At 46.4% G+C, this 25,000-nt stretch overlaps 2 protein-coding genes across 8 annotated transcripts in view; one reads left to right on the top strand and one right to left on the bottom strand.

The window, feature by feature from the left end:
• Positions 1-1,156, top strand: part of LOC125948761 (mothers against decapentaplegic homolog 3) — a 14,132-nt gene extending 12,976 nt beyond the window's left edge. For both annotated transcript variants that reach the window (XM_049675121.1, XM_049675122.1), the window contains exon 7: positions 1-1,156. This exon is cut by the window's left edge and continues 1,126 nt beyond it. The gene's annotated coding sequence lies outside the window, so the exon portion shown is untranslated.
• Positions 1,157-1,258: 102 nt separating this feature from the next.
• Positions 1,259-5,989, bottom strand: LOC125948760 (anoctamin-10). Of its 6 annotated transcripts, none has more exons than XR_007468611.1 (7): positions 5,634-5,879; positions 5,229-5,381; positions 4,200-4,596; positions 2,908-4,105; positions 2,454-2,833; positions 1,564-2,380; positions 1,259-1,486 (listed from the first exon to the last, which is right to left on the bottom strand). XR_007468611.1 is itself a non-coding variant. In XM_049675118.1 (7 exons), the coding sequence occupies exons 3-7, from the start codon at positions 5,242-5,244 to the stop codon at positions 2,191-2,193; spliced, it is 2,181 nt and encodes a 726-aa protein (XP_049531075.1). In that variant the 5' UTR covers positions 5,245-5,381; positions 5,634-5,813; positions 5,886-5,911; the 3' UTR covers positions 1,259-2,190. The 6 variants fall into 6 exon arrangements, 5 of the variants coding, with proteins under 5 accessions (XP_049531075.1, XP_049531077.1, XP_049531073.1 ...); XM_049675118.1 differs by adding an exon at positions 5,886-5,911 and having other exon boundaries at positions 1,259-2,380; positions 5,634-5,813; XM_049675120.1 differs by having other exon boundaries at positions 1,259-2,022; positions 2,206-2,380.
• Between the last annotated feature and the right edge of the window lie 19,011 nt (positions 5,990-25,000).

Here is a 25,000-nt window from a genome sequence, read left to right as displayed (position 1 = left end):
AGCGAAATGAAAATGTGATTCTTATAATGTGTTTGCTCGGGCACGCTGTTCGTGTTTTGGCAAGGGTAGAAGAGAGTAGCAGGAAAGAGAGACAGATGTATTTTTGAATCCAACACATGAAAGACAAAATTTATAACAAAAAGAGAGACGAATAATTATAATTTTCCGGAACGTAAAATGATACGCGATGATTAATATTGTTCTTCCTATTTTTCTGAAGGAGGAGGAAGAGAAAAACGAGGAAGAAAATAGAGCTCCTACTTTCTTTAATGGCAGCATGCAGCGTGCAGTTCTCGAGTGAATTTAGAGTTTCTTGGCTAGCATGGTATCTTCTCGGAGGATCTGCAGTCTGTAGATGAAATGGGTTCCACAATGAAGGCTCGGTTGCAGATCAAAGAGATGAATTAGGTAAAGAGCATGATGCTTCTGAAAAGAAGCTCACATTTTGGATTTACTTCTGGTTTGTTGTAGTTTTCTTTCCTTTTTCTTTTCGCGTTTATCGGCGTTTCTTGATAGTCGTAAGTCATCTTTAACCATTGCTACCAGCAGCCTTTATCGGTTATGATTTTCTTTTCAAGTAAGGATTAATTTTAGAGAAGTATAATAAAAAAAGCATAAGGTTTAACGTTATGTGAACGGCCAATGTGGTGTAGCCGCAGTTTTGCACACGAAAAGGAATGGTCTTATCCTGTCCCGCTATCACCTGCTTGCTTTCAGTTTTGCTAGAGTTAAGCGGTTTGTGCGTGAGAAACAATAGACTTTATGCTGCCAAAACCATCGATGGTTGTGGTTTGTTTGGCGCAGTTTGCCGAATGTATGCCGAAGCATCAATAGCAGCAAAACGTGAGAGGGTTGAAGTGGAAGAACAATTGGTAGGGCAATCAGTAATCATCCGTATCGGTTAGTAATCTGCGGGACAGTGTTTGATTCTTTTGTTTGTACGTGTTTTCTTTTTTTTGTCCCGCCATCTTCTCCTTCCCCACACTCAGGCTCTTGTGTAGAGTCGAGATAATACGAGTGGCTAGAGATATGGTCATTAGAAATAGTGTTGATTAACGAAATGATTATCCGAACCGTTGTGAAGATCAGGCGATATGTTGTAACGGTTGCGCTTGCTGAAGAAAAATAAACTCATTAAATATGATTTAAAACACAATCGGCGACAAATGATTGGCGAGAAGCAGAGGCAGTATCCCTTGTGATATCCGAAGTCATGAAGAGAGCTGTAAGTGGTAAGAAAATGAAATCCAACCATATCATCTTTAACAAATTGATAACATTTTATTTCCTTTGCTTTCTCTCACTGTAAGGAATTTCTTTTAGAACATATATACCCTTACTTCAGTCGTACGAAAGCGAAACTATATGAAACTAGCATCACCACGAACATGCTTGTCGTCAGTTCTTGATCTCAGTTGAGCATCGAGTGCGTATCGTAAACGCTTCGAAACCGACGGAACAGAAGATTACGAGATCGCTGCGCATTCTGTAAGTAACCGAAATGGTATTTGATTTGAGAACGATCAATTGAGCCGAATACTGCAAATTTCGAGCAAAACCTACGCATCTGTTAGTTTCAGTCTCAAAGTCAGCGCATTTGATTAGTTTCGGAGCAGTTTCGGTGTTTTATAAACACATTTAGTAGATGGCAGCTCATTTTATATTATGAACGTATAGAAAATCGCTCAAAATGAGATTTTAGTTTCTCTCTACAAAATATGATTCGAAAACTAAGTACTTTGGCAGTTCCGCGGAAGGCACGATGTGGTAACTTTTGTTTTAGGTTCACAGTCGATTGTGAAGTTATGCTGGTTGTTGTGCGGCTTGTTGTGTATCATGTTAGTACCTTGTAATTGCGTTAAAATGTTTGAACAAAGCTAAAATCTACAATCTGTTGGCTTTTAGTGTTTGGCTGGTTCACTAGAAGAGCTCGTGTAGGATAACTGATGATTGTTGTAGGGCGGGCGTGAATTTGTGTTCACTGTGTGGCCGTTGCGTAGTGTATTCCTGCGTTTACTATTCCTAAAAGAAAACAAATGAAACTGGCAGGTTAGAGGAACGAAAATCGCAAAACACACACAGAAAAGAATAGAGCAGCAGCGTGAAGATCGAATTCATCGAATCCCGCTGCATGAACGCCAGCGGCACGGTGGTATTGGAAAGCAACAGCAGGCCAAACTCATAACCCGCTTAATGTGACCGCACCTCTCGTTTCAGGGCCTGGCGAGAATCATGTTCCGCTTTCGCTAGAGCCACTCGCACCCAGTGCGGTGTGTCCGGTATAGCCTTGTAGATGAACCACGTCATACCGAGCAGTATGTGCTCAATGATGAGGAAGTTCAGTGTATAGGCTTCCCTGCTTAAACCGGCACCGAGCTCTCTGGAAGAATACGAATTCGAGTAAAGGGATAATAAAAACGGACACGCAGTTAAAAATGCTGCGAATACGGTACCGCATTTGGGGCGATAGATAGAGAATGCCACAGTTGGTCAGGATCGAAATGACGGCGAGCGTCTCGAAGGCGAGCTGCCACGCACCAATGTTCTTCGTTCGACGAGCGAATGGCCGCTTAAAGAAGCTGCAGAGTTTATACGCATCGAGTCTTATTTCGATAACGTTGTTCAGGATGGCCCAGAAGGCAGTCAACGGTGCAACGGAGGAAAACAGAACGACGTAGCCGAACTGTATGTACAACTCTAGATAATCGTCGTAAGTATTGTACTCCTCGAGTATTGTTTCCTTTCGTGTTTGCAGCACCCGAGGATCATATTCCTCCAGCGATTGTAGACCCATCTCATCGTAGGCATCGTGTGCCTCTTTAAGCTTGTCATACTAGAAGTGTAGAAGTAGAAACAGATGCTCGATTAGAGACCAAAGAAGATAATAATAGCACTGCTACGCACTACCTTCGAGGTGACGAACAGTCGGACGATCTTCAGTCCAACTTTCTTCTTGAGATACGGATAAAGGTTTTCGTATACGTTTTGCAGGAACTGCAGCACGATCAACTGCATCATGAGCTGCGTCTTCAGCATCTTCATATCCTGCAGCACGAAGGCAATGTAGAAGAGACACAGGAAGTTGTTCACGAACTCAAGCACGATCAGTTTGTTGACCCGGTGTCGCTCGTACTGGCTCTGCGTGCGATGGTTTTCCCGATCGGTTAGTAGCGTCGCCAATCGATCGTAGGCTAGCGTCGAAAGGGCAATGTAGATGGCGTTCACCACGGAGGGCAAGTAAAGAATGTAGGCATCCGGACCGAACTGTTCGGCCAGGTAGGCCTCAACGTAGAACTGAAAGATCGTTACAAAGCCGGCGATCGCTATGCAGAGTCCAATGATCGGTGCCGTGACGCAGTACATCTGGACGTAGGTTTTCCACTTCGGATAGTGTGGCGTCCACTTGCCCGTAATTGGATCCCGTGCCAGCTTGCCGTAGTAACCAACCCGTGGTTCATCCAGATTCGTCATCGTGATCGTTCCCCAGCGGTACGCATGCGAAGAACTTTTGCGTTTCCACAGCTCAAGGAACACCTTCATCCAGACGACATAGAAGACGCAAAAGAAGGGAACCGTTTCTGTTTCCTCTGATAGGCCGAGCTGCAGAAACCCGAATACGGTCGGTACCACCAGAGCGCAGGTGTAGAAACCAAGGAAGGAAAAATACATGCCAACACTTTCGCCAAAATAGTCCCGGATCTCGTCGATCGGTTGCGGTGCAGTCGGCTTGGTCCAACGGTGGCGCAGCTCCTTCAGTCGTCGTTTATCATGCAACGAGTAGAGCGAAGTAATCAGTTCTGCGCTCTGAGCCGCCTGGATGATCGATTGTCCATGGTAGAGGATGATCTTGGTTCCCGGTATCAGATGCTCGTCATCCGCCGCACGAATCGATTCGAGCGCGTGCTTAATGATGATCTGCCGGTCAGCCGGCGTTAGGATATCTTCCAGCGACATGCCTGCATCGTAGAAGAATTCGTCCAAACAGGCCACATTGAAGTTGCGTATTATGCCGGTCTTGGTGCGCTTCATGAAGCCCATATCGTCGGCAATCTCCAGCAGCTTCATATGTGTCGCCGAGATGTGAAAGATGATAGTCTGACTGTCCCTAGTGCGTTGCGAAAAGATTAAGTTGAACATAAGAATTGTCTGATGTTCCTTTGAGTTTCGAAAGACAATCGAAACATACCAGCTGCACCTACCTATTAAGCGGTTCCTTGCGTACCATAAGCTCCATTCCACCGTCTACACGTCGGCCTCGCATTTTGTCTACAATCCACTGAATCGCTTCCGTCGGAGCATTCTCGTCGAACTCCATCACCATCAGACTCTCGCCGAATGGTTCCTCCTTGCTACGACCAGTGGCCACCGCTGTTTTTGGGGTGGAGGTAGACAACCGAACGCTTTTTCCGGTCGCGCGCCGTTGCCGTAGCTCGTTCAGCTTCTCCTGCTCACCCGTCTGCTCCATCTGCTCCAACATGTCTAGTTGGGATTTGCGTTGCCGTAGCGAGGGTATCGTAGGCCGTTTCGTTAGACCGATCTCCTCGATCAGCTCTTCCTCGTCGTTCTCAGCGAAGTGCAGATTGGGAATGAGGTTCTCTTTCCGGATGAACGTGTGTTTTGACGAAAGAAAGAACGAAACGAATCATCAAACAATATACCCAGACCTAAGCAGTAAACTACGCCGCAGCGGACTGCGAAGGAGAGTATGTTTTGGGGAAACCAACTGTAGACCGTGGAGGAGGTGGACTTATCAATCGTGCCAGCAACATTACTCAAAATCGTGCAGCACAACAGGGTGTTATTGCGGTTTTTGCGGGTCATTCCTTGGGAGAATAGGGGAGGAGACGATGGAAGTGGGCAGTGAAAAGCATTGCTTTTATGCATTCACACACAGCTAGTTCACTCTAGTTGTGTTATCAACATCACATATGCGAGCCCCAACGGCCCGTCGTACATACTGAAGCGATTGGTACTCTGGCGCAGCAGCGATAACTCGGTAGCTTTTGCCTTGGTAGCGGCAAGCATCTCCGATCGCCGCTGCTGACTAACAGCCGATCGTGAGGACTCGGCCGCTTCGTCACTCTGAGGCAAAAGTTTGTGGCAGAGGCTTTGCATGTGTTCTGAAATTTGAAAACGCTCGATGACTTTGCTTGCAGCAACGGAGGACTCGTGGCTGGGCTCTAGATCGAAGATTAATGTTCTTGTCCATTCATCGCAACCATACTCACCCTTTAAGTCATCCATCAATACCACCAACGAAGGCCCCGCCGGTTGTTCCGGTTTGGACAGCTGCTCGCGCGATCACAAGGCCACCAGCAGCGACGATGTCACCAAAGGCACATCACGGAACGCAACACGTCGACAGGTTAGCAAATGAATACCTGGCACGTAAGAAAAAGAGGAAGTCAACAATCAACTAATAAAAGCAAGATGTTTCAATTAGCACTTGTTACTCGACGCAGCGTCTGTGGAACTGGTTTACGAAAGGCATTGGAGTGTGGTTTATAGCCACAGCTGTTGCTGATTCACTTTTGCTTTGGTGAGTTAAAAATAATATTTTTTTGAGTCTCGATTCCTCCCAGAAGTGCTGCCGCGTTCGTCCTACCCTGGGCTCTCACTGGTGCTGCTCTTACCTTCGCAAATGTTCAATGCAATTTAAATAAAAACCTAAATACGATGATCAAACGGATTGTCACTCGATGCGACGGTAGCCTGGGAAATTCCTCCTTAAAAGGTCAACCCTTTCTCGCCTTCTGAATCGGGTTCGTCGCTCGAAATATCACATTTTCACAGATGCACGCCCAGCTGTGCGGCTGATGCACCGCCCAAAAAGGTACTGCAATCAATTATCTTTTAATTTCGGCAATCGATTGGCCTGCCCATACCTGTTGCTAGCGCCGGTAATTCCACGAAATCTTATCACAGAAAGCGAGGTTGCATGGCGATGATAGTGTAAACAAAAGATGACGGACACTCCCAACAGCGCGTCTAGACGGTCGTGAGAATGGCGAGAAATTGAGAAAGCATGAGAAAGATTTTTTTAAAAATAATCTACCGAATTGTAACCAAAGACCATTTTTAATCTCTATTATCATGCAATCCATACAAATTGCTGTTCGTGAAGCTGCTGCTTATCGTGTATAATGAAAAAGTAATGCTCAATATCTCCATTTCAGTAGCTCTTGTTAAAAATATTTACGTAATTATTAAAGTTAGTTAACTGAAAATGTGTTGAACTGAACATCCGTAGACCGTATTTCCCTCCTAGATAGTTAAGAAATTATTTTTTACCTGTTAAATGTGTCACGGTGAGTAGGTATTGGTAACGTGCCCCAACTAAAATTTAATTACTTTTTATTGGTATTTAGGGGATTGTTTCGTAATTTTTTAAAAATTTCGTCGCGTACGTCCACGGTTGCAAAACGGGGACATCAATCCCACTAACGAAACAGAGATTAGAACTACTGTAGCCCAAGATGATACATGTCTGTATCACTCTAGATACCCGTGAATACTGATGGTTTCTTATGAAGCATCGTTGGAATGTTTGCCTGAAGAAAAGATGAGTATCTCTAACGCCCGCAGCACACTCCTATATTCTCCGGATGGTGATGTACGGTACAGGACCTAAGGACCGCCCGCCTAGTTGTGTTTGGTATTTGTTGAATAATTTGAGCTAAAAACATAGCCTTTCTCAGGATGGTGGATGAGAGGGAATAATGGCAGATTAATTTCTTGTTTAGCTTTGAAGCTTCTCAAGACGATGCGGGTCGCGAAGTAGCAGATACTCCATATGCTATGCAGACACCAAAGTAGGCCCTCATGGAGGCTCAAAGATGCATCTCGGGTTCTGGGCTAGGGTTCAGGAATGAACTATGCGTTTCCATTCTGGCTTCTTCAACAGCTCCTTGTTAGTATGGGAAGTACGAGCCAAGGAATGCCATCCAACTAGCACAACGCGAGGTATCTGTACGCTTCGTACCATGTTGTGGATGGCAGGGTAGCGGAAGAGATTAGCTCCCTTTGCCATTAATTCTTGCACCAAAGCGTGGAGACTCTCGAGAATATGGACACGAAGAAAGAGAGTATATCCGTGTCTTATGGTCTTTGGTCGTACAACAGCAGTCTTCGGCGCCGCGTGCACTCACCGAAGGTCGGGGCTGGATTTAAGTGATTAATAGCCACACAGTTTATAAGTTGGCAAGCGCGGAAGCCGTGTTACATTAACGGTGCATAGGTTATCCAGATGAAGGACATCGATTCAATAAACGCTATCGTACCAAATGTTTTGGGCACGAGTTAGACTCTTGTTTATCATACCGAATCCCTAGGTGCTCCAATCAATGTCTTACTATAAGATAGGGCGATGAAGGGTTTCCATCTCGAGCTTCCTGAACCCCTTGGACCAGCGCATCCTTGCAACGAATCCCTACTAACCATGGTTCATCACGTTTCAAGTTATTTCCTCGGTGTGTTCCCCGAAGATGGAGTTCGCGAACGGTAAATCTACCTGTGTCGAGTGCTTCCATCCAACGTGTTTGTGCCACGATATAATTGAATTTAGCCATGGCAGACGTGGCCCGGACACGAACCATCATCCTCGAACCATTTTGCCAGGTGTACAACTGCATCCGCCATCGGAAGGTACGCGTTCACAAGTGCACAAATGTATTTCTTCAGAATCTGGCTGCTACTAGTAGTTGGCATCGATTGTGATAGGAACAGGATATCGAGAAGCGTAAGATGGAAGTGTTAGCGACCGCGGAGTAGTGGTCCCCGTGGATTGCCATCCTGTCTCACATGTGCACCTAGGACGGGCGCGAACGATACACCGGCAACGAAGAGGGAGGAAATAGTTGCTAATTCAATTATGCAGCACGTCCCCCGGAAGGAGTCCAGCTCGCTGGCGGGATTTTCGCGTATTCTCTCCCCCCCTTTTCTGGATAACCATCCCTGCCCTGCGTTAGTATTTCCCTCACGGCAAGGAACAGCGATGGATTGCAATTTAAACCACTTTTGAGAGAATTTTAGTTTCGTGGTATAGACTGGAATGAAGGGAACGTTTCGCAACCGTTCAGGTGAACGGGTTTCCACTGATCACCGTGAGGGATTTGGCTGATCGACTTCGGGGTAAACCGGAGCATCGATTAACGCCCCTGATTCCCTGGCGATAGTAGAAGGGTTTGCACATATCATTGCATTAATACTGAGGTAAATCGATCGAGTGTGTGTGTGTAAGATAGACAGATAGAGAGAAGGAAAGGAAGTTTATTATTTACGATAGTGGTTCCCGGATGTGATGTTGATGTCGTCGGGGTTAATTGGCGAACTAAATTCGACGCAATGCTCGTTAGTGGATTTTGGCACTCTGGTGTACAATTTGCTAGAAGGTTTACACCATTGCTCGTATTTGATTGAAATTCCGTTAAAAACATGTTAAAAAATGAATTCACAATTGCTGCCATGTTAATGAACTGTATGCAATAAGTAATAAAAAAAAATTATAGTAACATAACTGTAAGCATTAGCTAAAAAGTTTATTGCAAAAGAGCATAAACTACTCGGCTGTATGTGACCGTATTGTCGACCGAGTTGTTGCTGTTGTTCCTGCTACTGCCGCAAAGAACAGCAATTAGTGTCAGATACCGTTCTAATCGAATGGATCAGGATATGACTGCATCGTGCACCGGAGTGCAACAATATCCAATTCGAGGAAAACGACGTCTCGCATCACGGAGTCTATCGTTCCCGATGGCTTGAGCGAGGAAAGCGACCGCATAGTTGATCTGTTGAGGTTACTTCCGATACTTACTGAACCGGGAATCCTGATCTGAAGTATTTAATTTGGCTCTTAACTGCTCAACGGCTTGCAAACATTCTGGCCTAGAAGAATTTTCGGCCGATCGGTTTAGGCCTGGGTTTAACGTTGGTCTGATCCATGAAATGACTAGGCTGTGATGTTTTTTTTTTTAATTTAACGCATTTGTGTTTACCAATCATTCGTAAATTGCACTACACATATTAGCAATTATTACACGAGAGTTTGTGATGGAAAAGAGGTGACATCCGGCCGCCTGTCTCAACATTATTGTCTATCTCTTTTCCTCTCCTTCTACCCCATTGGTCGGCCCAATCAGTCAATTAATAAATTAGCGCATAAAACGTCGCACAAATTGGAAAATCCAACATGCAATCTGTCCAGTAAGAAAAAAAGAGTAATAAAATGAAACAGAAGCCCCACTGAAGGATGGCCGAAAAGGATCATAAAAACTTATGCAAATACCCTGAACAATATGTACACAGAGGCACAGCGGGGCACATTTCACAGCCAATTGAATGCCATCGGGGATGGCCAGTGTTGGGTCGATGCTATCGTACCGTGAGTCTCCCAGAGCCATGCAAGTCACGTGACATATACATATTCATACATATTTCATGCCCCACCTCAGTCGTACCCCTGTTCCCATCCACACTAATTTAATAAAACAATCATTTTCACCACCACCTACCGCCCTTCTCTCTCTCCATAGGTGCTGCCGTCCATTTTCACCTGCACCATTAATATCATAAAACATAATTAGTGCAGCGATTGCTACCGCTTTGGCAGGAGCCACAGCGCACGCTGCACTACGTAGCGATGGCGACTGGTGAATTGTTTAAGCGAGAATGGCCACTTTATCGCCACTCGTCAGTAGAACGCATCGCGGCGATGATGGTGACGGTGATGGTGATGGGGGATACTGTCCGGTTTCCCTCCTCTTCTGTGACACCATACCCTGACCCCCGGTACTGATTGCGAGCCCGTCCGAGGTTCAACAAGTTTCGCTTTTAGTGGTGGCGTCGTCGGCCCCCTTTGCTGGTTGCAATGTTTTCATGTTTGGCCCCGATTTGTGGTTTGGTTGATAGGTCAGTAGCACTTTGTTTGCGCTAGCCGCGTATCATGTAGCGGCCTTCTTTCGTGCGAAACGGGAAGCATGTGGTGTTGTTAAGGATATCTAGGGCAGAACTGGATTCATTCAGATGAAATAATTATCATTTTCGGTCGATGTATGCAAAAGTGAAACGCTTAGCGGGAATCATTGTACCGATCGCATTACAAAATGTGCTAAAATTCATATGTATTACCAATCAATTTCCAGACAATTGGTGGTAGTGCTAATAGGGCTTTACAATCGTCCATTCATTTAGTATTCCATGGGGTAGTTATGGAGTTTGGTGTTGCGCCTACGTTGATTCGTCGGAAAAACAACGATATCGCAAAATAATTCAAACAATCCGGGAAACCCCATTCGGTCTCCAGCATTGCCATGCGCACATTCAATGAACTTCGCATAAGCTTTAATTACCACTCGTTTGCTCTTTTTTTGCTCATTTATTTTTTAAAATAATTGTCCATAATACAGATGACACCGTGAAAGACGCTTTTCGGTGAAATGATAATGATGGTAATTGCCGCCGTCGACGCAAGGCTTGGGCATGTCGCTTCAGGTCCCAAGGCGCTTTATTCAGCTCGTTGTGTGTGCAGGGGTTGATTTACGGAGAAGGGGTGCAACCACTATTTACCACATCTGCCGCTTGGGGAAAGGTTCAATGGAATTGCCAAAGGTTTTCAACGGGAATGCTCCAACAATTATGAATTATTAGGGGCCAGGCCGGGACTGTGTGTATGTGTGCTCAATCGTCGTCCGACCGGAGTGCCGGTAAGTCCGTAATTTATCGTTGATCATGATGAGGATGGTCTGGTCGAGGGACGTTGCATGGAATACGATGGTGATGCACTCGCAAATGGGGCACCAAACGCATCCATCAGAGATCTTATTTCATTCCGGTGCACACGTGGCATGTGCCATCTCGCTTACTGTTTGGCCAGAAACGGTCCCGTGGTAGCAGAATGTCTGCAATCGAAACCGCACCAGCGTGCGGCCAGATATGCGTTGTTTACTGGCGGGCATACGAATTACGTTGCCAACCATATTGTTGTTGGTATCGAGTTTACTGGTATATTAATTCCCCAATTTTTACTTTTATTGAAAATGGACAGCATCTGCTCCTTTGCACTGCTAGATAGTATTCAAGGATATGTATTATTTTACAATTTTCAAGCTACGTACATCACCAGAGTGCTGCTGGGCATAAGCTGTTGCCAATATTCAGCGAAAAATGAAGCCATCCTATTGATACCACATCAGGAGCGCTTTTACTTTTACTCAATCAAGCCCGAGCTCAATCAAGGTATTGTTTACTATTCGGAACGGGTATTCCTTTGGTTTGTTTGCTTTGCGGTTCCAGAACATTACAGGTCTTTCACGCACGCTTCAGGCGAATGAAAATGGTTGGAACCTAATTACCGACCATGCAGTGTTGTACGATTGTGCTTGCTTGTCGTTAGCGTTGCTATGGTTCAGCTATATCAGGTACTCGGTTCTTGTACCTTGGCTCACCACCACCACGTAATCACTCCCGTTTTAATCATTCACTGTTCTGTAGCGAGCAGCCCGAGCACGGTGAGCTGCAGCAGGAGAAACGATCGTGTGCAGCTGTGCTCGTACGTGAGGATTCGCATATTTTTCATGCGCGTTCATGTTCCCAGTGCAAAACCAGCGTTTTACAACTCAAGCGACGAAAAGGCAGACGCAGATGTGCAAACATTCGCGCTCATCATCCCCAGGAACAGGTAAAGTGAAAGAAAAAGCACAAAAAGCGCTCGCCCCGAACAGAAGGCGATCATTGTCGACGTCGTTTACTTGTAGCCGGGTTCTGTTGAGATTTTCAACAGAATAGAAAAAAAGAAAGACAAGCTTGGTTACAAGACGAATTGGTTGTAATGACGAGCGAAGGAGTTTACAGCACACGGCCACGTTAGTTTACTTGTTTTTTTTTTTATGTTAGATGTTTGTCCGGAATAGTAGGAACATGGCCCGCTGTAGTATGGCGGGTGAAGGCGCGTGGTTTAAGGTTGTAGCAAGAAGCAGGCCAGCATTTGTGGTCGCATCACGCAAATACCATCCGGAGTGGCACCATCTGCAACAAGCGGATTGCACCGCAGGTGTTGATGGGGTTTTAGTTGCCAGTAGGTAGCATAAGCTCTTGCATCGTCCGGTGATCATCGCCGCTTGTAGGAACGATTGCTTGTGAGGAAACGTGACTCAGTGAGTACTTGGTGAAGTGTTCATATGATTCGAGGATAGTTGATAGTAAGGATAGTGTTTTGCGAAAATCATGTTAAGTAATAGCGCGTATTTTGCGGCAGCTTTATCCAACGTGAAGAAATGCGTACACTTTTATTTTGACAACTATAAATCCAAAAAACCACCACAGGATGATATTATTGGCTTTAAGAATTACTTCATACTACAAAACTCCATTTGAATGGCAATTCAGAGAGAAGTGAACACGTTTTATGGGAAACCCAATGATGTCATTTACATAACGACCATGCGCCTCCATAGTTGTCTTTTAAACACTAACAACCTTTTGAACACTCGTATGAATTCATGTACGAATTTTTGTGTTTATCCAATATAAAAAAATAATATAGACACAAAAAAATTGATCTTAAATTTAACATTAATTTAGCCTTTTAAGCTATTATGGAATATAAGGAACGATTTCTGGCAGTTATTACTGCAACTAGGCAGACTTGGCAACTAGACTGCATACTAGACATTATGAACTAGTGCTTTGCTTGGGTCTCAATGGGACGCGCACAAGCTAGCACTGGACAGGGTCACATTTTATGGCAGACAGCGGACACTGTTCGTGTTCGGCTTTATATGATCGCACCAAACTACTTCTTGGGTGTCGCATCGTTTCGGTGCTTATAAAAAAATGAAACTACAGGCAAAGACTAGTCTGCAGGGAAGAAAAACAGAATAAACGAACTCCAACGAAAGGAAAAACTTTGGTCCAAACCACCCAGCCACAACCACCGTCTTTTCCGTCGTAAATTCAGGATTGTTTCGCTTTGTTTTTGTGTCCGGTCGATCTTTGGCTGGTTGGCGGAGGGGAAGCAATTGAAAGTTTTCTCTCCTCCGTTCCTTTCGCTTGCGGCCCCAGCGTTATGCGGCAATTGTTGCATTAATTCGCACTTCCGGCGCCAGTCTGCAGTAGAGAGGGTGTCTGAGCCGCGAGTAGATGTCGCCGATAGGGCCAATGTTCAGCGCAAACAGTGGCCGAGTGTAGCCAGAGAAACTCGCTTTCTGGGGTCCACAGGAAGGCTGGTACAGGGACTGGAGGTCGGGTTTAATGCAAAAGAAATGTTGTATCATCACACTGTTTCTTGTTCCTTGTGTCGAACGTTGATTGACGCACATGAAGGCCTCGGCCGAGGGAGGAGGTGAGAGTAAGTAGCCGCTGGTTCGGTCGTAGAAATAAACTTTAATTAAGAACTGGGCATCCTATGGGGTGAAAGAAGAAAAGCAATTCCAAGACACCAGCAGCGGCAAGCAGCATCAGAAGAATGGACGAAAAAGTGCATCTTGCACTCCTGAAAGGAATGTCGGACAGTGCCAAGGTTCTGTAAAACAATCGCGTCCGCCCTCGCCGACCTGCCGACCAGCTTGGGCAGCTCATGTTGTCCCGGGTTGAAGTGACAGCTCGCGGGCTTGTTGCGGAAGTAATGGAGTCTTCCGGTACAATCCGATTGGCCAGCCAGCCAAGTGGCATGCTGCTGGAGTTGGTGTCGAACCGTTTCCTTCAGCACATCTGGTGCATTGTTTGCAGAGGTCCAAAGGGAGCATAAAAAAAAAGGAATGAAGGGATGGTAGAAATTGCATGCCGGGAAGTAAAAGTTTCCTCCCGAAGAAACCATTCCCGATTACAAGCGTCGCCTTCTTGGATGCATCCGATGGCCCTTGCCGGCGGTTGGGCGAACAGGTTATCACACGTAGCTGTCGATTGATTTTCGCAATTCGTAGCGGGAACTCCTTTGCGCTCCCTGCGGTCATTAAAATTGTATTTTAAATTAGAAACAGCTCCATCACACGGTGGCTAGTAAATGGATTGCTCAAAGTATTTGGTGTGTTCTCCCCTCTGGAGCTCTTGGGTTCACTGGCAAATAGCTATTGAAATAGTTTTTGTATTCGTTTCCGGGATTTGAAGAACTGTTTTATTGCAGCAAATTCCAAAGGATTGTCGAACTGCTGTGATTAATTTTATATATCCCGATTTCCAATATTGAAAGTCCTAGTTTGAAGTATAAATAATGTATTTCACATATAATGTATTTAAAAAAGATTTTAGTGTAGTTAAAAAAGTGAACTAGGCAATGAAAGAGACGTAACGAATAAAGCCTTCGATGTAAGTAGTAATCCTTATGGATCTAAAGTGAATTAGCTTGCCGTACATTGTGGAAATAAATCCTGACTTAGACACGGGTAAATCTAATGCAATAGTTCGAGTTATTAGATATCATCCAGCACGATTATGCTTTGCTATTGCGGTTAGTAGTATTGCAGACTATAAAATACTAGAGACTCCAAGCACTTGAGGCTGGTAACGGACTGATGATCAACTGGAATGCAGTAAAACTCATTTCGTGCACTCCTGATTCTACTCGCAAATGCCACCAATTAGTTCTCGTCGGAGAAGAGAGAGAGAGAGAGAGAGAGCCACCGCAATATGGTAAACAACGGTAATGAAGCCCACTGTACCGCGCTGGCAACTAACGTGCGTTACGCGAGAAGTGCGTCAGCATCATTAGTAAACGAATCCGCGGGACCGCGATAAATGTAGAGGCGAATATTAGGTATACCGTAGGTTATCCGCCGCATGCTCTCTCTCTCTCTCTCGCTCTCTCTCTCTCTCTTTCTCTCTATCGCTCTTGCTCTCTGGCAGTAAAAATTAAAAGGGCAAAAACAAATGGCCCACAAATGAGGAACGATGCCCCACGGGACATACTACACGTCACCACGTTGGATGGCGAGGTTCGGTTCCACGTGTGTGTTTACCGTTGCTGATGCCAACAACAGCAGCAGCACCTGACCGCAGCTCCTTGATGGTTTGGGTCGAGTTTGCGGTACACCCTCTAACACACAAGCATACCCACACACACACGCGCGCACAGGGGCACGCACTCGTTGGAGCACCATTCGCGTATCCTTTTTGAGGTTTCTGGTTCGGTCGTACGACCGGTGGATGGGACCATTGGCCCGACCAAGCACTAGAGAGGCACTAGTTTTAGAGGTCTTTCGTCGGTCGGATCGGACCGGACCGGGGATGGGGATCGTGCTGCCCTAATGTTGGTCTCCCGGTCTGCTGTTGATTGTTGATGATGAGGTTTTTTACTCCAACCCTTCCTCTCCTAGCGCTTGCCTCGACGCCGCCCTTTGCACAGGAAATGTGTGAATAATTCGACCAGAAAAGTGGCTAACGTGGGTCCCATCACGTACGATTATGGGTGCGTGCGTTATACGGCTCCTCCCTCCAGGGAGAAGGTGGCCATAATCATGCATGGCCGGTCAAAGGGTTCCGTTTCGGAGGGATGTATAAACGGATGGATGGATGGATGGATGGATGGATAGATGGATGGATGAAATAAATCTTTTCCTACTTTGCAGTCCCACTACTACGACTAGCTGGTTGCAGCTGAGTTGTGTTGGATACACGGAGTTCCCGGGTACCCATTGTGGGTGCGCACGGTTCCTCGGAAGCACACGGTTCGCCACACACGCTTTTGAAACTAATGCGTTAATGGGATACTATGTCCTTTTTGTGTGAATTTACTTACACAAAACGCGGGGTGAGGTGAATCCGTGGTTTTGTGTGCGAATTCCCAAGTAGCGGAATGTATCTGTATAGTTTTCCTGGAATGGTACAATTTCATCTTTGTTTCAAAAATGTAAACTGTTACCATGAATTGTTTTTAACGCTTTGCGTATCGTTTGTTGGGGGAGATTAGCGTGGTAGCGAGATGGATGGAGCTGATGGATAAAAATGGCATTCACAATACAATGTAAATCATTAAATCATGTACTCGCATTGACATTTTCCTCGTTTTTCCCGTAATTGCCATGCCACAGTCACGGCATATGACACTCGTTGCTGCGACGATTACGTTTACCACGTTTATCAGGAGTCAATGTTGCAATTAGCTAGTACTGGATGTTTTATGCAACACTGACGTGATGTTATCGACCATTTGTAACATGTGCACGATATCTTTTTAGAACAGTTGCTTCTATCCGGTAAATAACGAACGTTTGATAATCGAAACTTTAATCAAGGTAGGTACAACTATTTAATTGATTGATCGAGCACCTCAAAGCGAAATTACTTCGGGCACAGCACAATCAAAAGGATAACTCTCAAAAACGCTTTTATCGATGGTATTATCAAACCATGACACACCATGATGTCATTGCAGATCATGAAATGGATACTATTTTGTTTAAAAAAATAGTGTTTAATTCCCTATGCGCTGTCAATAAACAGTTCGTGAACTCCTACTAATGCGCATGCAGTTTCCAGTCATTCCTGTTCGCTACCCAAAGGATCTCATCATGTCTCTCACCTTTAAAGTTTTCGTTTGTGACATTCGCCAATGTTTTCAGTTAATGGCACACTATTCCTCATCTTCCCGTTGCCAATTCTGTTCAAAACCTGTGTGTCCAAAAATTGTCCCAAACAGAAGGCCTCCGGTATGGTTTCATCATTTTGAGCCATCGGGCAGGTCCTTGTGTTTCCGCTGAAACAGGCTCGGAAATGACGGGAAAAAAGATATGGAATTGTTACGTTTATGCCATCCTGTTTACGCGAAGCTGACATTTACAATGATTTGGTGCGCCTCCATCTTCATATCTCTGCACACCCAAACGGTGGCCAATGCCAATCACTATCCGAACGGCGCCAACGGCAGATAAATAAGCAGCAGAATGAAGAGAAAACCAAAACCCAGACGTGGCGCTGGCGATACAAAAGTTACCTTCCGATCCAGTTCCCATGGAATTCGTGACATAAGAAACGTGCCGTAGCGAGGAATGGCTTACAACGGGCCGGGGAGAGAGTGTTGGTAATGACGGGGTGGTACAGGTGAACCACCGCGCGGTACGGAAATGTATGCAAATGGAAAATCTATGTAGATGAAGTTTGCTGGCTCGCCCATTGCTTATGGATGATATCGGTCGAAGGATGATGATGGTGATGATCGTTTTGGTTCCGGCTGCGGTGTCGGTTGGGATTTGCGTATGAAAGGTGTTGTGGAAACACGTACTGTGCTGCTGTACTCTCCGGTTCATCGCACTAGCATTGTTCGATGAATTTTAGAGTCCTTATTGTGGTTCCCTACGACATGAATAAGAAGGCGATGTGCTTATGGGTTGTATCTAGGATAAGAGGCCAGCTTTAATTAGCTTGTTGGCTGAGATTGTTATATTTGAACGATAGCGTTTTATTGGAAACCATAACACTCGATAAGAAGTGATCGAGCATATGCGCAGCGCAATATGCTATTGAATAGATTGAGAAGTATTCAACATGATGGCACAAAACGGCTGTTCGCCACCCTGGAAATTCCATTATTCACCGATGATGCCCGAAATCTGCGGTGACACCTTTCCGTCAAACGGATCGACCAGGCTCTCTTCGATGGCGTGACGCCTGACGTCGAATTTAAATCAAAATAAACGCCGATCGGTTGCCGATAACGAACGACAAAGGATAGCGTGCGGAGAGCGGGAAAGCGGAAATATATTAGAATATTTTATTCATCTCGCAAACGCAAAACAGTCGCAAAACAATCGCCTGCGATCGTCCTCTCGACGGTGACTGTATCGACATCTCATCACACTCACTCGGTGGGCACACGGTACAGGAGTGGCCGGAAGACTGCCGTTTCCGACATCCGGCAGCACACGCAGCAAAGTTGGCGGCAAATATTGGTGGGAAAACAATTCAACGAAATCCCTACCGGTTGCAAAAACAAAAAATAATAATAAAACGATGAAGAAAAACCAAAACACAATCGTATAAGAATTGCTCTGGAGCACGCTTCACACTCAGGAAGCGAAAATTGATTTCCTGTCGCTCGAGCACTGTTGCTGCTGCTGTTGCTGCTACTGCTTGTTGTTTTCGTGGCGCGTGGTTTTTGGTTCGAAAAGGAAAATGCCACCAAAGAAGGATTTTTGGGGGGCAGAACAACGGTCGAAGGTGGATTCAAACGGCAAAACAATAGTGGTCCCGGGTTTGTGTGCTGATTGCATCCATCAGAGCGCTTTCGGAAAGCAAGATGGATACCACGAACGATGACGCCTGGCTATTATCACCCTCGATCGAGATCGTGGAGGATCACTGACAAAACAGGGTTATGTCTTGGGAACACACAGAAGGATGTCTTCGTGCTATTTGTTCACCAATCGTGAACCCTTTCTCTCCAACAGTTTCGCTTGCTATCAGCCTGCCTGCCCGTCTGCCCTGTGATGTGATTTATATCCGGTAGCAGCAACCGCCTTGTGGCGTGGCGAACGTTCGAACAAATTGATCCAATCTAGCAGAGAAGCTAAATTGGATCCATTCGGGCGACGTTTGATGTGTGCCGATACTATCCTTCTTCTTGCAGAAATCCAAACAGCCAAATGAACGGCTGGCATGGAAGAGCGCGCTTTCGGTGTGTTTCGGGGAATCGAATTGGTTGATAAGAAGTGGCACGATAAGCAGGTGACTGACATGCGACCACAATCTCTCGATGCTGGCATGTGAAGAACGTGCGGTGCCCAAGGATAAAAGGCGTGAGAAGCGCGTTACAAACAAAGGCCTCAAATAGACGTGTTCAAATCGGTTAACGTAAAACGACTCCATTCGATTGAGAATCACGGCATAAGCAAGCTCTTCGAGTAGCATAGCATATCAAAGTTTAACAATAAACAGTTCGCTTCGTACTGATCAATTTTGCACGCATGAACGTATTAGAACTAGCGGATCCTATTTCGATTCGTGATGTGATTTGCATTTAGTGCAACTCGTAAGTTCGCTGCACGTCCTCGTCCTAACGGCGTAAAAAATCAAAACATTAAATCAACATTAACATTTATTTAGCATTGCATAATGTGTTGCATAAAATTCTCTGTCAAGGATTCATTTTCCATAATATGTATAGGCTAAACAATCATCCCACAGCCTTGCTGGTTGACTTGCCCTCTAGCTTCACCTACTAATGTGCGCCCGAAACCCGCATTAACAATTTTTAATTATCCCCATCGCCTGCGAACCACTACCACTAAAAGGAGGTCTCTACGCTTCAACCTCACTTAATTATGGTTCACATAAATCTCGAGCCTCATTCGGTTTAGGAGCTACGGTAGTGCGAGTGCGCGAACGAGGTAAAGGGTATTCGGCTACCGGGTCCCTATTACCATGAACGCAGTCGATTTGTTATGCGACCGCGACCGCGTTACCCCGCTATGTGAGTGCTCCTCATGTTGGTTATTTGAAATTAATTAAAGCTTTTAAGCGGTATTTCACCCAGTGCGTGCGATACTGCAAAATTGCATGCGTGGAGGGGTATCAACACGATCGGAGAACTAGTTTGAATATTGCGAATGGAAAACGGGAGTTTTGGTTCATTTGTTTCAATTGCATGCATTATAATTAGTGACGAATTGATGGTTGAGTGGGGCCTTCAATGCATATGAAAAGGTTTTTTTTTGTGGAAAAGATAAGAAAATATTTGAGCAATGTAAATTGTAACTAAAGATATGATAGTTGCATTGTTATTACGATAAATAGAGGTTGAGTGGGAGGTTAAATTCAATTTCCTATTTGTTATTGAATTGCATTCGTATGATATATGCTTACAATGCACATTGTATCACTCTTTATTCACTTTCGTTTACTCATTAGCAGCTGGGTAATGAGCTGGAGCGCCGCATAATGATTCCAAGTTTTTATTCATGCGCCCATTAAACTGCATTACCGGTAAAAGGATACAAAGTATCACAGGATTCACTTCTTGGTAAACCAATTAGGGCGTAGCGAAAATGTGCCCTCTTTTTTACCAATGTCACCATATAATGATGTCTGGTATATCGTCGAAGCTCGGCGATTGCTCGTCGGAAGGCACTTCAAACGAAATTGAACTCGAACAAATGGGCGGCACGTGAAGGCGAAAATCTTGCAACCCCAGGTTAGGCTTAATGGCTGGTTTGATTCACTTGTTTAATGTGATAAATGTCGCCAGACACCTCGCATTGTCCTTGACGCAGGATGGATGGCCTGTAGCCGTAGAAAAGAGTGCGATTTTTTTTGCTGTTTCTTCTTGAAGCTCCATCATTTTAAACCAGCTGGCATGGTCCGCTGTTGGTACCGGTACCGTCAATGCTTGACGAACCAGCAATTTAATTACAATGAATGGTGATAGCAAGTGGTAGTGCCCGACATGGCTGCTCGAAGAAAAGAAATCGAAGGCGTAAACTTTTGGGCTGCGTAACGGCCCCTTGACAAAGTAGAAGCTCTGTGTTTTAACATCAAGTGGCAACGCTGAAGCAGAAAGCACCGCACGAGACATGGCGGCACAAGAAAGTTGCAAAATGTAATCAGAGCAAGCGGCCGTCCTTGGCAACTATACCGGATTGCATTAATGATGGGACACGGCTTGGGGAGAGCGTCTATCCATGACCTTCGCTGCAAGTTCATTAAACATTCATCGCTTTCGTCACATTTCTAGCGCCGTGGACATGGGTGCCGACATGAACGTGCGAACCAGGAGGAAAAAAAAGCGACTGTCACAGATCCTGTTCATCCTCGTTCGCCTTAACGGCCGATTAGTAGGTGGTCCGTCCTTCCATCCAACTTTCTTTCTAATTTCGCGACGCGACGTAAGAATCTACGATGCCGGTGCACTGGTACCGGGTGCCGTCTCGCATCCTGGTTCGCCCAAGGCCGCGAGTTGTGTGCCCGTTGGCGACACAACGATTGGGCATGATTTATTCAAGATCAAGCTCAAGGCGTCTCATACCCTTGCGCTGTGGTAACAAGGGAGGAGAGTGACACGCGATTCAGTGCGCCGGCGAAAATTAACTTTTGCCCGCCTAAAGGTTCGGAGGTGCCGCGCGGAGGTGGTCGAGAGTGAAACTTTCTAGCTGGCCCAGCGGCCAGTGGCGTTGGCATCATGTGCAGACACTCCCGTCCGAGGAGTGTGAAGAGAACAATGTAACTTTCCTAACAGTGGTAATCATGTTAGAAGTCATTTCATCATCACCACCGCCACCGTGATGCTTAGCCGGGAAGAGAAGGAAGGTGACACTTCATTACGACATTTCCGGGGTAGGTGTGAGCGGGTGTGATCATTAGATGGGCGGGAGGTAAATGGTGCTAGAAACCGTGGCTCAACTTGTCTGCAAAAGTTGTAAAGTCTAGCGGTGGTAAAATCACACAAACGAGAGTTATGTCGTACTTGGAGGTTTTGCTTGCAGACGCTTGGTGTCGGTTCTCAGTCTGGGCTTGGGCCACACAAGGGCCATTTGAAGCAGAGCTGGAAGTAATTGCTGAAGGTCATAAGATGTGGTGCATACATTGGTGGCAGTGTTATGATCTACAGTAAGTTTTAGTATTTTTAAATCCATCGAGTTGAAGAAAATGGAGTTGATCTTTCGCATTTCGTGGAGCTGCAACTGGCATGCTTCTAGTTGTTTGAATGCTATCACATACTGTATCTTTGACAGTCAGTATCGACGAGCCGTGGTTCAATAATCCACCCTGGACTCTGTGTCGAGACACATTCGTTAGCGATGTGCTATCCGAGGCTTACGAATTATTCAACGCAACTCGTCACCGATCGGGCCGTTCCGGTGTTTCCGTTAAATCCCCGGAGTTTGTCTCTTGTACCAAAAAAAACGCCGCTCTTTGCGTGAGTCAAACCTACGACTAGCAGCAGCATCCGCGCCATCAGGTACGCATTAACATTTGATCGTTCGCGCATCCGCACCGGATAATCGGTGATCGGTTCCGTATCGCAAAGCTTGCCAGTGTCACTCTAGGGACGGCCCCCTTTTTTATGCTCAATTTAATCCACTTTTTCCGCCTGCTTGCTATTCATGACCTGGCTTATAGTCTAGCTTTTGTTCGGGGCACCGCGCGACCATTTGGCAAAGCTAATCGTATCGATGGCCGTTGACCGGATACATCCAAGCGAGTGACAACCTAATGCCGGAGGTCCGTACAGCGCAGGAAACGGTTGTCATTGATCCGTCGTTCCGTCCACTAAAAATAAGACCAAGACCTACCAGACCGGAGCCATTTGTGGATTCATTTTATCGCGCGAAATGCCGCACGCTCGGCACCGATCCCTTGTCCGGATTGGGATTGCATTTTTATCGGCAGGATGGTGGTTAGGTGAAAATTTAAGCACGTTAGCAGAAGCATACCGGAAACATCCGGTCACGAACCGGTCCGGGATGTATTGGAGAGAGCGTGCAGCGTATGGCACCGTGATGGCTTCCGTGGTGTCCGTGTTAGCCGGTAGCAGGAATAATAAAACATCGTTCCGTTAGCCGCGGTTCGGGTGGCTTGTGATTCGTGTGATCCACGGTCTACGGGCGTTGGCGAAAGAGGCGAATCACTAGACGATGCATTGAATTCTAGCCTGGTGGTTCCAGAGGGGCCAGAGAATAAAACAAAATAAAATAAAAAAAAACCAGGTGGAAAATAGAGCTAAACATGTTTTATTCATGAGTCATTTTCACGATTATGAATATTCCATTTTCGTGCCAATTCTCGTGCCAAACCCGACTTTCTCGGTGCTAGCGGAATCGAGTGTAGAGAGTGGTGCGGAATGGTTTTTTTCTCTATCAAACTTATTCGTTTTTCGCCGTCCTGCATGCTGGTGGTTAACAAAAATTAACTGCTGGATTGAGAACACGATGCTGCAACCGTAATTGTGGCCGCGTAAATGAATGCAGAATTCGGTTGGATATCGGTGCGGTGCATTTGCCATGCGAGGTTTTTGCCTTTCGAATATGGATGAGCCCAGATGAGCGTATACGGTGGGAGCATGCTTCTTAGAATATCCCTCCCCTTATCTGACAGCCGCCCGAGTATTAGGCATGGGCTTCGTGATTGGAATAGTCTCCACACGATCTCTCGCCCACTCGCATTAAAATGGGTTTTCGTCCTTTTTTTTAAACTTTAATCTTGTCAAAATCTCTCATTTCCGATCCCTCGGCCAAATGGTCCGCAGTACTGTCGTCGCCTGCTCAGCTGCTCCAGTGTTTGCTTGGATAGTTTACGGTGACCGAAATGAAATTATAACCAAACACACACACACACACTTACGAGGTCGTGTTCCGGGTTTCTAATGAAAACGGACAGCCTACTGCCCCCTTTGGCACCAGCCGGCTAATGTCGTCCGGTGTCGTAAATAGTGCCCGTCCTCCCACCCCGAATAAGGGAATGGTATTTCGAAATTGAATAAATATAAATTCGGCCACTTTATGTCGTCGGCAGATCCCAGCAGGGCGTTCCAGTGGGTTGGTGCACCGAAGATGGAACCCATGGTCTTGACACTCCGCCACACAAGCTGGCATTGGACCGGTTTTTGGGTGAAATGAAGGTTTTCCAATTGCCAGCTGGACCAGCCAATGCCGGAGGGCGTGTGCCGCGGATACCACCACCGCGGGCCACACGGTTAGCATCTGTTGAAAAGCGGCAACTGACTTTGAAGCTGATGAGCCGTAACGCCAGCCGCGCCAACCAGCCAGCCAGCCAGCCAGCCAGCCAGTTACATACCGGTGCGAGGCAACGCAACCAACCAACGCGCATTCCGGGCACTAACGCGTAAGAGCCTACTCTGGAAGGACTCCCGGGACTCTGGGTGCGTGCCTTTTGTCCGGGTCCGGGTAAAGCTAGCGTCGTAGGTTACGGTCTAAACCCTCCCTCAGAACCACACAGACCGTGGACAACTGTGGAGTATGGTTTTGCCGACTAGCCGGTGCTCCTGGGGTGGGAGACAAGATGGAGATAGCACAGCATTCTCATTTCGGCACCCTACCCGTGTACCCGTGGACCACTCCGCCTCGATGCCTCGCGCAATTCGCAACGAGGACTAACGCCGTCCAGACTCGTGTGGTGGCGAGTGTTAGTTCATTGTTTCGCCACTGAACGTGAAATTTATCCACAACTGGCTCGTAAAAGCCCCCGGGCCAAGAACCGTCCGGTGTCGCTTTCTCTTGCGGACTGCGAGATCAGAATTAATTGTATCCATTTTTGAGGTCCAACCACTAGTACCGCCATAAATGTAACGGCGAAGTCCGCCTTCCCGGGGAGTCGAGATAGAGGAGTGGAACGGGCGCGTTAAACACAGGACCCCGGGGATGGGTGCGCATCTCCCGAGGATTCTTCTAGGTCTCTGTGCTGCTGCGATCACCGGGGACAGCATAGCGACACTATGGAAAAGAGAGCGAGAGAGCGAGGGAGAGAGAGATCCTTTGCCTCAGCGCAGATGGACAAACCGAACCGGCGCTGCTGACCGTCCCCTGGAATGATGGGCTTTTGGGCCGCTTTTCCATGCATCCATGCCAAAGCTGCAAAGTGCCCGTTTGTGTGTGGTACCGACGCTCTCCATTCTGCTCGCTACGCGACCGGCATACGAGATCACGCAGCTGGCGTTAGACCGAGCCGAAATTCAGTTTTGTAAACTACAATCGTGCGCCGGGTCCGGTTTCGTGAGGTATATCGAAAAGCATCCAGCTGCTTTCGCGTCGGCATCTCTCCCCCCAGGGGAGCTAAGCTTACGCGTGATGCTCGACAGCATATCACTTGCATGCCCGGCGATACGCCACTGTCCGTGTTGCTTGCGGGTTTTATGGAAACGGAGGGCCGTTTTTGGGGCGGAAATAAATCTAAGTCAGTGATAAGATACATTGCGCACATTGGGCGGGAGCGGAAGTCCGTACAATATCACTCGCATTAATTGTGCGTGCTTACACACGGCCGACCGGCAGCATGGGAGGATTCGATGGAGAGAAATTAAATTTCGTTTACGTCGTTTGACTCGGCCGGCCACTGACCCGGG

This window comes from Anopheles darlingi, chromosome 2 (genome assembly GCF_943734745.1).
Source record: "Anopheles darlingi chromosome 2, idAnoDarlMG_H_01, whole genome shotgun sequence".
Lineage (NCBI taxonomy): Eukaryota > Metazoa > Arthropoda > Insecta > Diptera > Culicidae > Anopheles > Anopheles darlingi.
The sequence above is the reverse complement of the archived record's forward strand: the minus strand, read 5'-3'. Positions and strand labels throughout refer to the sequence as shown.